General features: G+C 48.5%; 1 protein-coding gene across 2 annotated transcripts in view; it reads right to left on the bottom strand.

Annotated features, from left to right (window-relative positions):
- The window catches only part of INTS8 (integrator complex subunit 8), a 38,716-nt gene that overhangs the window by 245 nt on the left and 23,136 nt on the right, over positions 1-15,335 (bottom strand). For both annotated transcript variants that reach the window (XM_064154713.1, XM_064154714.1), the window contains 12 exons: positions 15,068-15,269; positions 13,459-13,580; positions 11,858-12,042; positions 9,427-9,460; positions 8,736-8,792; positions 7,706-7,767; positions 5,766-5,884; positions 3,117-3,220; positions 1,391-1,441; positions 717-790; positions 579-643; positions 434-477 (listed from right to left, as the gene is read on the bottom strand). In XM_064154713.1, coding sequence (XP_064010783.1) covers positions 434-477; positions 579-643; positions 717-790; positions 1,391-1,441; positions 3,117-3,220; positions 5,766-5,884; positions 7,706-7,767; positions 8,736-8,792; positions 9,427-9,460; positions 11,858-12,042; positions 13,459-13,580; positions 15,068-15,269 — 1,119 coding nt within the window. The remainder of the gene's footprint in view (positions 1-433; positions 478-578; positions 644-716; positions 791-1,390; positions 1,442-3,116; positions 3,221-5,765; positions 5,885-7,705; positions 7,768-8,735; positions 8,793-9,426; positions 9,461-11,857; positions 12,043-13,458; positions 13,581-15,067; positions 15,270-15,335) is intronic.

Below are 15,335 nucleotides of genomic sequence, written 5' to 3'. Positions count from 1 at the left end.
AGTGGTTCTATTACAAGGCACTTTCAGCACTACTTGAAGAAGTGGTTTATTTCTGTAACGTGCTTTGCACCCCACTCCTACTTCCCACCAGCTCCCAGGCAGCTAGCCCTGCACAGCAGAAGCAAGACTGCAAGTGGTCACTCTTTCCACAGAGGGATAGGATGAGGGGCAATTGGTGCAAGCTGGAGCAGAGGAGGTGCCATAAGAACAGAAAAACTACTTCACTGTGAGCAGGCTGCCCAGAGAGGTTGTGGAGTGTCTGCTGGAGACATTCCAAACCCACCTGGATGCCTTCCTGTGTGCCCTGCCCTAGGTGCCGCTGCTCTGGCAGGGGAGTATAGTACTGGATGATCTCCCGGGGGTCTCATTCAACCCCTACCATTGTGTGACTCTGTGGGAGGGAGGAGCCCCGCAGCATCCTGCCTTCACTTACCGCTATCTGCCGCTTGTCTGTCTCCCCTCTTTTGTGATGGAGATCTGGGGCTGAGTCAAGGAAGACACTCGGGTACAAATGGATGTTTTCCAGCCACAAACCTCCAGAATGAGTTTTCTGTGGTGGCATTCTAGTGAAAGGATACAGGTCAAATACTCCAAGATGGTGACATCCCAGATGTACTCATAGTAGGAATCCATGGCATCATGACTGCAAGAGAGTAGAGGTTCTGTAACAACACTACCCTTTGGGCCTGCCCATTGATAAACCTCTCACCATTTACCTGTTCTGTTCCTGCAGTGCCTTAAAGGCTGTTTTGTAGTCGACTTCTCTGAGGAACTGGCACAAAATAGCTACCTGTAAAATAAAAGAGCTGGCATAGACCCAAAAATAGCCACTCAGAGCTGCCCACCAGCCTTAAGTCCTCACAACCCCCACCCTGGTCCTAGACCGCACCAAGTGTTTGTTTCAAGTGCAAGTTCTGAGCAGCCCAGCTTTGAGACTGTGTGCAACCAAAATATCAACAACAGCAGGAGGTAAAAGGAGTTTTCATTAAACCTTGAAGCAGCTGACTCAGCATCCAGGCTTCTGAATGCATTTGATGGCTCTCAACATCAGGGCCCAAGATAAGCCCTGTTCCTTCTTGGAGGTACTCAGCAGTGGCCGCAGTGAACAGCAGGCTGGCTCCCTAACACCACCCCACAGATACTCTGTCAACTTGACAGACCATAAAAACCAGAAAATCTACATCCTGAGAGAAAAATGGGACAAAATCCTCCCCCAGACCATCTACTTTTTAACATTTCCAACCATCTGCTTATTTACTCTTTTAGTGTCTTAAAAGCAGCAGGGAAGGTTTCCTTGCAGGGTAGGGTTGGACTCATGTTTCACTTTAGAAAGTTCTCCCTCTTCCATTGCCAATCAATGTTTTGCTTCATGACCTGTTTCCCCTCTTACCTGGGTGTGACAGTTGAGTAAAGAACAACACTTGATCATTCTTTTTATCACCTACAGAAGGTCAAAAAAGGGAAGAGAAAAAAAAAGAGACGTTTTGAAGTGCTTGCACTGGAGTACAAACAGCAATTTTCCATGTTATGATCTTTTTTAAAGCTAGCTGGAGTTTAGCACAGCCACTGCTGTCCTTCACAGGGGTACTGAGGAGTGCTACAGAACTAGGTGCTGGCTTTGGTAAATGCTTCACATCCATCTCCTGCCACCCTGTGGTAGGTTGAGAAGCTCCCCCACACACTGTTGAAATTTACCATACCAGCTCAGACAGCTTGGAAGTAAGATCACAGGATCAGAGGATGTTAGGGGTTGGAAGGGACCCAAGGAAATTATCAAGTCCAACCCCCCTGTCAGAGCAGGACCACACAATCTAGCACAGATCACAGAGGAACACATCCAGACAGGCCTTGAAAGGCTCCAGAGAAAGAGACTCCACAACCTCTCTGGGCAGCCTGTGCCAGTGCTCAAACCCTTACAGTAAAGAAGTTCCCCCTTGTGTTGAGGTAGAACCTCCTGTGCTGCAGCTTCCACCCATTGCTGCTTGTCCTATCCCAGGGAGCAGTGAGCAGAGCCTGTCCCCCTCTCCTGACCCCCAGTGCTCAGATGTTTATAAACATTGATTAAATCCCCTCTCAGTCTTCTCTTCTCCAGACTACGCAGCCCCAGGTCGCTCAGCCTCCCCTCATTAGGCAGTGCTCCAGTCCCCTCGATATCCTCAGAGCCCTCTGCACAGCTAAACTTACAAGCATATATACACAATATATTCAAAAGTATTTACACTTAGATACAAAATGGAAGTAATGCAGAATTCCAAACTCCCTCCTGGACAAAGAAACTGCCCAGAAGGGGCTCAAAGCTACCTCTTCCTCCTCTTCCTCTCTCTCTTCCTTCCCAGACAAACAAAGCAACCAGCAAAGCTTACTTTGTTAACTGGTAGCCAAGATTAGTGGAGAGACCACAGCAGAACGAAGAAGCAAAAGGAAACAAAGTGGGACAAGTTGTTTCCACTTTGGCTTTTTATCCCTCTCAGCAAACCAATAAATGATACAGGTTTCATCATTATTTTCTTCTCACAACCCATGATCTGACTTCTCTCATTAAAATATTCCAATTAGCCTCGAATCAGCACAGACCTGCAGAAAAGGTCTGGCTGAGATGTGAGCAGCACAGCCAGTGGGCTGCCAGCCAGCAGCTCTCACACCTGGGCAGATGGGTGCTGGCCAGCATGGCAGGCACAGCCAGCAGTGGCACAAGGCACAGCTTCAGGATCCCAGGGAGTGTCTGAAGCTCTGCCCTGCCAGCTGAAGAGCAGCAGCCAGACAGGGCAGGTAAATGCCTCCTCTTCTCTGGCTCCAGACAGCTCCTGCCTTTGGTCTACTGAAATGCAGTCTGCCAGCAACACAGCAGCTTCCTAAGGAACAGGGCAAATGCCTGGAGAAGGGCTGAAGAGACCAAGATGTCACCAGAACATGCTGTGGCTGAGACTGGAGATGCCCCCAACACATACAGTGAAGGGCTTCTCCTCAAGGTGCCCTTGCAAGTGACAAGTCACTTTGAGCAACAAGGATTCAAATCTCCCAGTGCACCAAGCTTACTGGCTGCCTCTGTGTAGAATCAGGATGCTGACTGAACCCAAAGAGGTATTTTCCTGCTCCTGAAGCCCACCTGAACTCACCTGGTCTGTGTACACATCTGGAGGCACCATCTTATTGAAGAAGTCTGAGCACACAGCTCCTGCCTGCAGGTAATAGTGAAGGGCTGCTGAGTACTGATTTGTTGCTGCATAAAAAAATGAAATAGAAAAGGCAAAATGAGGTCTTAAAAGTAAATCCAGCAGCTCTAAGAGACTCAGATCAGCTGCTAAATTATTCAGATACGAGTCTCTCTCAGCAGAATTCCACTGCGACCTGGTAGTCATTGTTTACAAAGCACAGCCACACAGAAACAGACAGAAATTGACACGGCCAGGAACAGCAGCAACATAGGCAAAGTTCTGCCTGCTCACTTCTCAGGGATTTGACCTTCAACCCATCAGGCTCAGTCTGAGGAAGAAGTCTGTCTTCATTGAGCTTTGTATGCAGGTGGTAGTGAGGGGGTTTAGTTCACAGTATCACCAAGGTTGGAAGAGACCTCACAGATCATCAAGTCCAACCCTTTACCACAGAGCTCAAGGCCAGACCATGGCACCAAGTGCCACGTCCAGTCCTGCCTTGAACAGCTCCAGGGACTGCAACTCCACCACCTCCCCGGGCAGCCCATTCCAGTGTCCAATGACTCTCTCAGTGAAGAACTTTCTCCTCACCTCCAGCCTAAATTTCCCCTGGCACAGCCTGAGGCTGTGTCCTCTCGTTCTGGTGCTGGCCACCTGAGAGAAGAGAGCAACCTCCTCCTGGCCACAACCTCCTCTCAGGTAGTTGTAGACAGCAATAAGGTCACCCCTGAGCCCCCTCTTCTCCAGGCTAACCAATCTCAGCTAATGCTGTACATCTCATGTCCCAGCACTGGCTCTGCATCACTAAGTCCTTAGTGAACCAACATGGTGAGGCTTCAGGGGCTGGTGAGAACAGTCTGCTTGTCCACACAGCTTCTGAAACACAGACCTGACACATGCCAGCAGTGCTCCAACCACTGTTCTCTCAGGTGCCAGCTTCTGAGGCTCCCTACACAAACGCCAGCCTTGCAGTATGCTGTTCCCCTCTGTGCAAGCAGTGACTAGTGCCAGGTTCTAGTCCAAATCACTCTCCCATTATCAGGACTGCCCTAAATGCTGGATTAAGGCCCCTCCCTTCACCACAAGGGCAACAAAGCCTCTTCCAGACAAATTGGTCTCATTTGGAAGAAACAGGCCAGGATTTCTACACTACAGCTTAAAAAAATCAAACCAAAAAGACACTTGGGAACATGCACCCAAAGCAGCAGCAAGCAGACGACAGAGGCACAGCACACACCCTGCTTTACTGCCAGAAAAGAACCACCTGGCTTGAATGCCAAATCTCACTGGAGTGCACCCAACAGAAGACTGAAGTGCAAGAAATGTCCACCTGTCTTTGGGGGTGGCTATGGCCGTGGTCTTTCCTAGCACATGCACCAGGCAGTACTGTACCTGCCTGGCTAGCTTCTGAAAGTTCATTCTTCAGCACCTACCTCTCTGCATTCTCTCTGCTAGCACTGCAGAGCCAGCCCCAGGAGCTGCCTCTAGACTGGGGAGTAGTTCAGCAAAGCCTCTATCACAGACTGGGCAGGATCCTCTCAGGCACCCATTGCCCTGGTAGTCTGGGTGTGTGCCCAGAAAACACTTTATATCCCAATTCTGCTGGCTGCTCCCAGCTGAGGAACAAGGAGAAATGCTGGGGAAGAGGCAGGTGAGGACACCACGAGAGGACCGAGCTTCCCATCACAACCAGTACCAGATCAGGAGCTCCTGCTTCCTTGATTAAAACCCTAGATACTTCCCTAGATAAAGTAGAGCTCCTCTCCCCTCTTGTTCCTCTTCCAGTGAGGCTGCCCTCCACATTTCAGAGCAAGCACTACTGGCATAACTTCTGTTCCCTTAGTAAAAGGCCCCAACATTGAGGCCTTCCATAGTGACACTACCCAAGGACCAGCTGCACTAACAAAGGTCAAGTTGACATGACTCAGTTTCCCTTACCCTGCAGCCCACGTGACACCATCCAAAGCTCAATCTCTGTGCAAGCCTAGCTTCACAGAGAAAGGCATGAACACTACTGCACCTAAGATCACAGAACCACATAATGCTAAGGCTTGGGACCACCAGAGATCAGGTCCAACTGATCCTTGCCAGGGCAGGATCACCTAGGGCAGGTCATACAGGAATGCATCCAGGAGGGTTTTGGAAGTCTCCGGAGAAGGAGACTCCACAATCTCTCTGGGCAGCCTGTTCCAGGGCTCCAGCACCCTCACCACAAGTTTATCCTCATGTTGAGGTGGAGCCTCCTGTGTTCCAGCTTGTGGCTGTTGTTCCTTGTCCTATCACTGGGCACCACCAAAGAGAGACCACACCTTCATCCTGACACCCACCCCCCAGATATTTATAGACACTGGTAAGATCCCATCTCAGTCTTCTCTTCTGCAGACTGCATAGCCCCAGGGCTCTCTTCACAGCACAGATGTTCAAGTCCCCCAATCATCCTTGTAACTCTCTGCTGGACTCCTCAGCAGTTCTCTCTCTCTTGGGATTTTAAACTTGTATATCACTTAAGTTTCTTTTCATCAGAGGAAATACAAAGAGGGTTATGTCAAGCAAACCTCAGAGAAGCAAGGTCCCCCTACACACCTGCAGAATACAGACACTGGTTTCACTTACCAAAATAAATATCTGCCTGAATGATTAACCAGAAGTGGTTGTTGGCATTGATAGTCAATGCATAGCTGACCAACTCTTTTACTGTGACAGCCACAGCTTCAAAGTCCACTGATTGAAGACTAGAGGAAAAAAAGGAAGAAGAACAATTCCCAAGTTATTGTTTTGTTCATGTTTTGTTCTGCTTTTAAACACCGGTGTGGTTTCCTCTCTAGGTTAATGTCAGAGCACCTTGCAGTATTGAAAGTCACCCAAAAAATAGCTCTGTGGAAGATTTTTTTTACTGACTAAGGCTGCTGTTGAACTGTTTCAATGCAGTGAACCTGGCAGAACCTCTCAAAGACTCGAGCAAAAAGTCACAACTTGATCTGTCTGACCCCACAAAAGAGTTCTGTGCAAGAATGCAGGTTGAGTTGTAAGAAATGGGAAGACACCACCTGAAACCACTACAAATTTATCACAGCACCTCTTGAATGGCCAGACAGCAATCTCAGGGTGCCTGGGGAACTAGTGTGGAAAGGAATCATAGAATCAACCAGGTTGGAAGAGACCTCTAAGATCATCCAGTCCAACCTAGCACCCAGCCCTGGCCAATCAACCAGACCATGGCACTAAGTGCCTCAGCCAGGCTTTGCTTCAACACCTCCAGGGATGGTGACTCCACCACCTCCCTGGGCAGTCCATTCCAATGCCAATCTCTCTCTGCCAACAACTTCCTCCTAGTATCCAGCCTAGACCTGCCCTGGTACAGCTTGAGGCTGTGTCCCCTTGTTCTGCTGCTGCTTGCCTGGGAGAAGAGACCAACCCCACCTGGCTACAGCCTCCCTTCAGGGAGCTGTAGACAGCAATGAGGTCAGCCCTGAGTCTCCTCTTCTGTTGCACACCCCCAGCTCCCTCAGCCTCTCCACACAGGGTTTGTGTTCCAGGCCCCTCACCAGCTTTGTTGCTCTTTTCTGGACACCTTCCAGCACCTCAACATCTCTCTTGAATTGAGGAGCCCAGAACTGGACACAGCACTCAAGGTGTGGCCAGACCAGTGCTGAGTACAGAGGCAGAATAACCTCCCTTGTCCTTCTGGCCACACTGTTCCTAATGCAGGCCAGGATGCCATTGGCTCTCTTGGCCACCTGGGCACACTGCTGGCTCATCTTCAGCTACTATCTACCAGTACCCCCAGGTCCCTTTCTTCCTGGCTGCTCTCCAGCCACTCTGGCCCCAGCATCTGAAAACTTACTGATGCAGGACTCAATCCCCTTGTCCAGATCACCAATAAAGATATTGAACAGGACTGGGCCCAGCACTGATGGTTTGGCACATTGCTTGGAGAGCCCTTTCCAGAGTTGGAATCCCCACTCATTTTTTCTTACCCTACTGCTAAGTTCTGGTAACAATGAGAACAACTTTCTTCTGCTTTATCTTATATGCTTTATCTTATAGCATACACTGAAACCTATACCAGCAACAATGATGCTGCTCAGGCAGACCACTTAAACACCAGTTAAGCACGCCAGGTACTGCACACTCACTCAATGCACAGAAGCAATCTAAACCAGTGAGGCTGCAGCCCCACAGAGCTGGAGAGACACAGTTCAGTCCAGCCAGAACAAGGCACCACACACCCTGTGCCACACAAGTACCTGGGCAGCTACACAAACACATCACAAACCAAGGGTAGGCTGGTTTTGTTCATGGTTCACACACCTGCACAGAGTTTAGTACAGCTCACAGCTGCACTAGTTTCTTGTACCTGCATCTCCATCCAGACCATCAAAGCAGGAGCAAACACATTGGTGCAACCAGGGCAATCTGCCCACAAGGAGGGGACAGTGACACCCTTAGCATGGTAGGAATGTCACCAACACTGGGCCACTAACACACAGCAGCTGGAACCAAACCAACCACATCAGTGCACAGTCTGACAGTTCTAGTTTTGATTAACTTACTTGGGGATGGATGAGGGCCAGATGGAAATGTGCTCTGCTGCAATATCATTCACAATATCTTCCTGGAAGAAGAAAGATGGAGTGAGAAATGACAGTGAGAAACATTTCAACAAAACCCAGCAAGATGTCTGAACGGCTCAGGTTGGAAGGGACCTGAGAGATCACAGCTCACAGGATGTTAGGAGCTGGAAGGGACCCAAGGAGATCATTGAGTCCAACCCCCCTGCCAGAGCAGGACAATATTATCTAACACAGATCACACAGGAACACATCCAGACAGGCCTTGAAAGGCTCCAGAGAAAGAGATCATCTACTCCAACATCCATGCTATGGGCAGGGACACCTCTCAATGACACTCAGTTGCCTAAGGCCTCATCCAACCTGGCCTTAAACATTCCCAGGGAGGAGAGAGCCACAACCTTTCTGAGCGGTCAATTCCAGAGTCTCACCACCCTCAGACTGAAGAACTTCTTCCTAGGAGTCACTATAAACCTACTCTCCACCAGCTTCAAACCATCCCCCCCTTGGCCTGTCTCTAGACATCTTCATGAAAAGTCTCTCTGCAGCCTTCCTGTAAAATTCCCTTCAGTTATTGCAAGGCAGCTCTAAGGTCCCTCTGGAGTCTTCCCTTCTCCAGGCTGAACACCCCCAGCTCCCTCAAACTATCCTCACAGCAGAGGTGCTCCAGCCCTTGGATCATCTTTGTGGCCTCCTCTGGACTCACTCCAGCAGCTCTGTGTCCTTCCTATGCTGGGGACACCAGAACTGGAGGCAGCATTGGAGGTGAGGGCTCAGCAGAGCAGAGGCAAGGGGCAGAAACCCCTCTCTTGCCCTGCTGCCCACACTCCTCTGGCTGCAGCCCAGCACACAGCTGCTTTCTGGGTTGCAAGAGGGCACTGCTGACTGCTGGGGAGCTACTCAGCAACCAATATCCCCAAGTCTCTTTCTTCAGGGCTGCTCTCAGCCCACTCTGCACCTAGCCTGGATTTGTGCCTGGGACTGACCTGCCCCAGTACATCTCTATACTCACCCGAACGTTATGAAGCTTGACAAACAGAGACAATATTGTGGTTAAAACCAATGGTTCCTGCAAGGAAAAAAAACCATCTCCATAACTACCAAAATTCCACCTTCTTCCTTAACCTTTAAAGCTATGCCAGCAGTTCTGATCACTATAATGTCCTGCTGAAATCAGGAAGTAATTTGTTAAGGATCCTGCAGCACAAGGATCCTGTGATAAAGTTTCTGTAGGAAGTCTTTAATTACTCCAGATCTTCCTGAAGAAATCCTCAGACACAAACTTAAAGGTTTAACAATCTTGTTTCTGTGGCTACAGCCTAACCTTAAGCTAGGCATACAACCTCCTGTGCATTCACAAACCCACCAGCTATAAACAATGTCCAGTCCTCTACTTCTGCTGCTTAGTTATGATGCAAATAGTGCATCCTTCTCCCTCCAAAAGGGATGCTCTGCTTTGTGGCAGCTGCAGTAAATCACACTCCTGATGTGAACAGAGCTACCTTGAATTCTGGCAGTGGAGTTCTCTTTCCAAGCTATTCCACACTGCTGCATAGCAGCTGTAGCCAATTCAGATGTTCTTCAGCCATAGCAAATATCTACATAGCTGTTAGACTGCCTGGAATTTAACAGAAGCCCAGAAAAAGACTTTAGCAAAGGGAGCTGTGGCTGCAGACTCATTCTGAAGACCATCTGCAACTTACCCGAAGCTTTTTGATGAAGGACAGCAATTCACTCCTAAGTCAGGGAGACAAACATCTGAGTCAGTAATCATCCACAACAAAGAACACATGCAAACAAGACACTGGGAACAAGAGGCAGCAAAGCAAGCTCTTCTCCTGCCAAAATACTCCTTCACCTCTAAGTTCACAAAAGCAGGGGAGAGAAGTGCAAAATGTTCAGGCAGGTCATTTACTTTTAACGGTCAGAAGCAAGTTCTACATTTAAAACAGGTTGGGTAACAGGTATCTGCTATTCATCACTCTCAAAAAAAGGCACTGTGACAGTTTGGGTGTTACCTGCCCCCCACTCTTACAAAATCACCCAGACTAGAGCTGGGAATTAAGAATGAAGCTTTATATTTACAGCTTAGCACAAGATAAAAGCAGGCATTTACAACATGTACAGCTACAGACAGAGACAAGTCAAAAAAAGGTAAGACAGAAACACAGCAGCCCTGCCAGAAACCAGAGTCCCCAGGAGGGGCTCCCAACCACCTTTCCACCTTCTTCCCACCCCTCCACCTTATCCCAGAGTATACCTTACATGCAAGGTGAGTTTGGAGGATCAGCCAGGGGAGTTAGAAAGCAGAAGGATTAGACAGCAGGTTAGGGAGAGAGTGCAGGCAGCCAGAGCCAGAGAGCAGCTCTGTTATCTATGTTTGTGTTCCTGCTTTTATCCATCTCAGCAAGCCTATGAGTGCAGCAGGCATCACCTTTGTCTCCTTTTCACAGCCTATCATCTAATCCTTCTCACCAAAGTATTCCAGCTAGCATCAAACTAGCACAGGCATGAAAACCCCTTTGTGCTAGGTCAGCCTCTGACTCTAAAAGGGAAACCAACTGAACTGCCATTCTCCAAGCCAGGACTGCAAGAGTGACCTCTGGGCTCACAGAAGAGGGTCCACACAAGGATCACTTGCAATGTACACTGACTGACTTGCCACATCAGACATCATCACCGTAAGACATGCACAGTCTGGCTGGAGGGGTTCAACTGCTTCTTCTCCATAACAGGAAGGCCACTGCCCTGCACTGTTGTGCTAGTTTGAGGCTAACTGGAATATCTTAGTGAGAGAAATTACATGATAGGCTGTGATGAGGAAACAATGGTGATGTCTGCTGCACTCATAGGCTTGCTGAGATGTATGAAAACAAGAACATAAACACAGATAAGACAGTCTGGGTGTCACTCTGGGTGCCTGTGCTTCTTTCCCTGCCTTCTAACTAATCCTTCTGCTTCCTACCCCCCTGGCTGATCCTCCAAACTCACCTTGCACGTAAGGTATACTCTGGGATAAGGTAGAAGGGTGGAAAGAAGGTGGAAGGGTGGTTGGGAGCCCCTCCTGGGGACTCTGGTTTCTGGCAGGGCTATTGTGTTTCTGTATTACTTTTAACTTGTCTATTTCTGCATCTATTGTAAATATCTGCTTTTGTACTGTGCTAAGCTGTAAATACTCCTTAACTTCCAGCTCTGCTGAACCTAGTCTGGGTGATTTCATAAGAGAGTGTGTGGGTAATTCCCAAACCATCACAACTGTTTGAACCAGAGGGGTCAGAAAATCACAGAAACACAGAAATATTCAGGTTGGAAAAGACCCTTAGGATCACAAAGTTCAACCAATAACCCTGCTCTGCAAGGTGCACCTAAATCATATCCCCAGGCACCACATCCAAACGGCCTTCAAGCACATCCATGGCTGGAAACTTCACCACCTCCCTGGGCAGCCCATTCCAGAGCCTGACCACTCTTGCTGGGAAAACATTTTTCCTAATATCCAGTGTAAACCCAGTGACAGCTTGAGGCCATTCCCTCTTGTTCTGTCACTAATTACATGTGAGAAGACCAGCACCAACCTCTTCACAACACCCTTTCAGGTAGCTGCAGTGACGAGGTCTCCCCATAGCTGCCTCTTTTTCAAACTAACCATCCCCAGCTCCTTTGGTTGCTTCTCATAAGATTTATTCTCCAGGCCCTTCCTCAGCTTCCTTGCCCTCTTCTGCACTTGCTCCAATACCTCAATATCCCTCTTGTATCGAGGTGCCCAAAACTGAACACAGTACTCAAGGTGTGGCCTCGCCAGAGCCAAGCACCCTCATAGTAAAGAGCCTGATCCTTACAACCAATCTAAACCTGCTCTTCCCTAGTTTGAAGCCATTGCCCTCATCCTGTCCCTGCAGATCTTTGCAAACAGCCTCTCTTCATCCTTCTTGTATCCTGCTTCAGGTACTGGCAGGCTGCTGTAAGTTCTCCCCAGAGCCTCCTCTTCTCCAGGCTAATCAACCCCAGCTCCCTCAGCCTGTCCTTAGAGCAGAGGTGCTCCGATCAACACATCACGGTTAGACCCCAGCGCCACCAGATGGTTCACTCAGCAGACAGTTCACTCAGCACTGCAGCCAGTTTTAGCAGCCATACCTGTACATAATGCCCAGAGTAGACTCCCTGTGTTTGATCAAACTGACTCTGCCATCATTCCCCCGTTTGTGCTGGTTGGAGACGCTGCAGATTTGCACGACGACTTCCCAAAGGTCTTTAGCTGTTCGTCTGCTTTCTTTGGGACCTGGAAGTTCTTTGCATGTAGCAGCCAGTAACTGTCCCAGCTATGAAATGCAAGAGAGAAATAAATACAAGAATTACAGAACTGTCAAGGTTGGAAGGGACCTCAAGGATCATCCAGTTCCAAGCCCCCTGCCACGGGCAGGGACACCTCGCACTGGATCAGTTTGCCCCGAGCCACATCCAGCCTGGCCTTAAAAACATCCAGGGATGAGAAGTTCACTACCTCCCTGGGCAACCTGTGCCAGTGTCTCACTATCTTTACAGTGAACAACTTCTTTAACGTCTAATCTAAATCTGCCCTCCTCTAGCTTGGATCCATTCTCCCCAGTTCTGTCACCACCTGAACACCCTAAACAGTCCCTCCCCAGCTTTCCTGTAGCCCACTTCAGATGCTGGAAGGCCACAATAAGGTCTCCTTGGAGCCTTCTCTTCTCCAGACTGAACAGCCCCAACTCTCTCAGCCTGTCCTTACAGCAGAGCAGCTCCATTCCTCGTGGCCCTTCTCTGGACACATTCAGCTTCTCTGGATAGTGACCACAGCAAAGGAACTGCTGGCAGCTGAAATGGCTAAGCAAGTGATTCTAAGCTACAAACTTCAAAGCAAAATGATTGAACTATGCAACAGAGACACCTATGAGGAACCTGAAGGCCAGGAATTAGACAACAGGTGATTTTTCTCTTTATTAGTTTCCTTAGGGTGTTATTTCCTTACTACATGCTCCACAAAGCAAGCTTGACTGACATATACTGCATAAAACCTAAATCCTATAAAATGCAGTTTTACAAAGGCTGGCTCTCTAGAATCCCCTGAACTGTCATGCCCTAATTCATCTGGACTGAAGCTGGCACCCTCTGCTGCAGAGAAAAAGCTGAACCTCACAAGGGAAATCAGGAAATACAACAGGAAACCAGGGCAAGCCCAAAACAAATCTGTCATGGATTATGACCCACATTCAGCTTCACTGTCTGACTCTGAAGCAGAAACTTTGCTGCTGAACTGAAAGCAAAGTTCCAAACAGGGCAGTGCTGGGTTAGAAACAGAAACCATTAGAGTGCATCTGGGGAAAAAGGACCAATCTTAGGAACGTGAAAAACAAGCAGACATGAAGCCTGTACATGTCTCCTACAAGAATCTAGGCCAAGTTGCAGCTGAGAGATGAGTCCTCTGTGGAAGAGCTACAGAGTTTCAGTCAGCTTATGGAGCACAACCACATGCTTGATGCTAATGGAATCAAGCTCAGCAAGGGCCTTACAAAATGCAGTCTGTTCATCTCTTCTTGTGGCATAGCCTGCAGGCCTTTTGTCACTTAGCTCTGCTGCCTTCTAAACCAAACTTAACTCTTTATAGCAACAAAACTCTGATACTCTTGAGCCACAAGGCCACAGGCTTTTAAAAGGTACAAGAGACTTCAACAGGAAAAAGTGAATTAGGAGGCTTGAGACTGAGCACTCATTACCTTCACGTAAGGATTGGTCTGAACCAGAGGTAATGGAACTTGCATGGTCAAATACTCATTCTCACACCAGTTTAACAGGAAGGCAACACATTCTTCAGCTATCACTTGTCGAAGAGGAATATCTGGAAGAAAAAGGGTTCTTTGCTTAAATCTCCAGTATTTTCTGCAGAGAATAATGTCAGATGAAAACAAGCAAATCCCATCCCCCAAGCTGTCAATACACCAGAGGGACAGGCTGTCATCCAGAGGGACCTGGACAAGCTGGAGAGGTGTGCCCAAGTGAACCTCTTGAGGTTCAAAAAGAGCAAGTGCAGGCTTCTGCACCTGGACTGGAGCAATCCTCACTATCAAAGCAGACTGGGGGAGGAGGTGGTGACAGAAAGCATCCCTGTGGAAAAGGACGTGGGGTACTGGTGGATGAGAAGCTGGACATGAGCAGACAGTGTGAGCTTGCAGCCCAGAAGGCAAATGGCACCTGGGCTGCATCAAAAGATGTGTGGACAGCAGATCCAGAGAGGTGATTCTGTCCCTTTACTCTGCTGGACCACACCTGGGGTACTGCATCCAGCTCTGGAGCCCTTAACACAGGAAGGTCATGGAACTGATAGAGCAGGACCAGGTCTGCTATCAGGACAGGCTGAAAGAGCTGAGGGTGTTCAGCCTGGAGAAGAGGAGGCTTCTGGGGAGACCTAATAGCAGCCTGCCAGGACCTGATGTGGGCTACAAGAAGGCTGCAGAGAGACTGTTTGCAAAGGTCTGCAGGGACAGGATGAGGGCAATGGCTTTAAAATAGGGAATAGCAGATTTAGATTGGATGTTAGGAACAAGTTCTTTACTATAAGGGTGGTTGAACATTGGAACAGGTTGCCCAGGGAGATATTCCAGGTGAGGCTTGACAGGGCTCTGGGCAACCAGATCTAGTGGAGAATGTCCCTGCTGACTGCAGATGGGGTTGGACTAGATGACCATCAGAGGTCCCATCCAACCCAGACCATTCTCTGAGTCTATAATCAGGCATTTCTGCTCCATAACTACTAAAGAAAAAGCTGATGTTCAAGCACTCAGCTCTTAAGGTCAGAAGCAACATCAGCTTCCTCTAACCACAATGTTACTCCCTCAATGTGAAGCCACACAGACTGCTTTAACAGCTAGCAAACTTTATAGGTAACAATGAAGGTAAGTTTATCCTCTTCAAGTCCCTTAATCATAAAATCATACAATCAACGAGGTTGGAAGAGACCTCCAAGATCATCCAGTCCAACCTAGCACCCAGCCCTAGCCAATCAACCAGACCATGGCACTAAGTGCCTCATTCAGTCTTTGCTTGAACACCTCCGGGGATGGTGCCTCCACCACCTCCCTGGGCAGCCCATTCCAATGCCAATCACTCTTCCTAGGAAGAACTTCCCCCTGAAAGTGGCACTGTCAGTGTTTAGCAGTATGTAGGCACAACACTGCTGCTGTTTCCTAAAGCCTCACTAAAACCAGTGGCAAACTTCACTAATTTTCTGGCAAATGGTAAATCTCCAACACGAAGCTGTTTATTTTTTTCCCTTTCTCTGAAGCTTTGTACTCCACCGTGTTTCAGGAAGGAGAGGAATGCACTTACCAGGTACTCTCATTTCCAAATATCCACGGACTCTGCTTATAAGATCAGAAGGAGGACGCTCTCCAGAAGCACCAGGACCAGCTTCATGAGTATAAATGTCCAAAAGCAGCATTTCATTCAGCATCACCTGCCTGAGCTTTGGAGAAAACTCTGTCACGAGCTCTAAGCAAGCAGCAAAAAGCTGTTTGGCATGGACAAAATCCTGCAACAAAAAGGATGTGCAATAATCATTCCCAGTGCATTCTTAAATGAAAAGACTAAGAGCTGG

The sequence above is a fragment of the Pogoniulus pusillus genome, chromosome 14, assembly GCF_015220805.1.
Source record: "Pogoniulus pusillus isolate bPogPus1 chromosome 14, bPogPus1.pri, whole genome shotgun sequence".
Taxonomy (NCBI): domain Eukaryota; kingdom Metazoa; phylum Chordata; class Aves; order Piciformes; family Lybiidae; genus Pogoniulus; species Pogoniulus pusillus.
The sequence above is the reverse complement of the archived record's forward strand: the minus strand, read 5'-3'. Positions and strand labels throughout refer to the sequence as shown.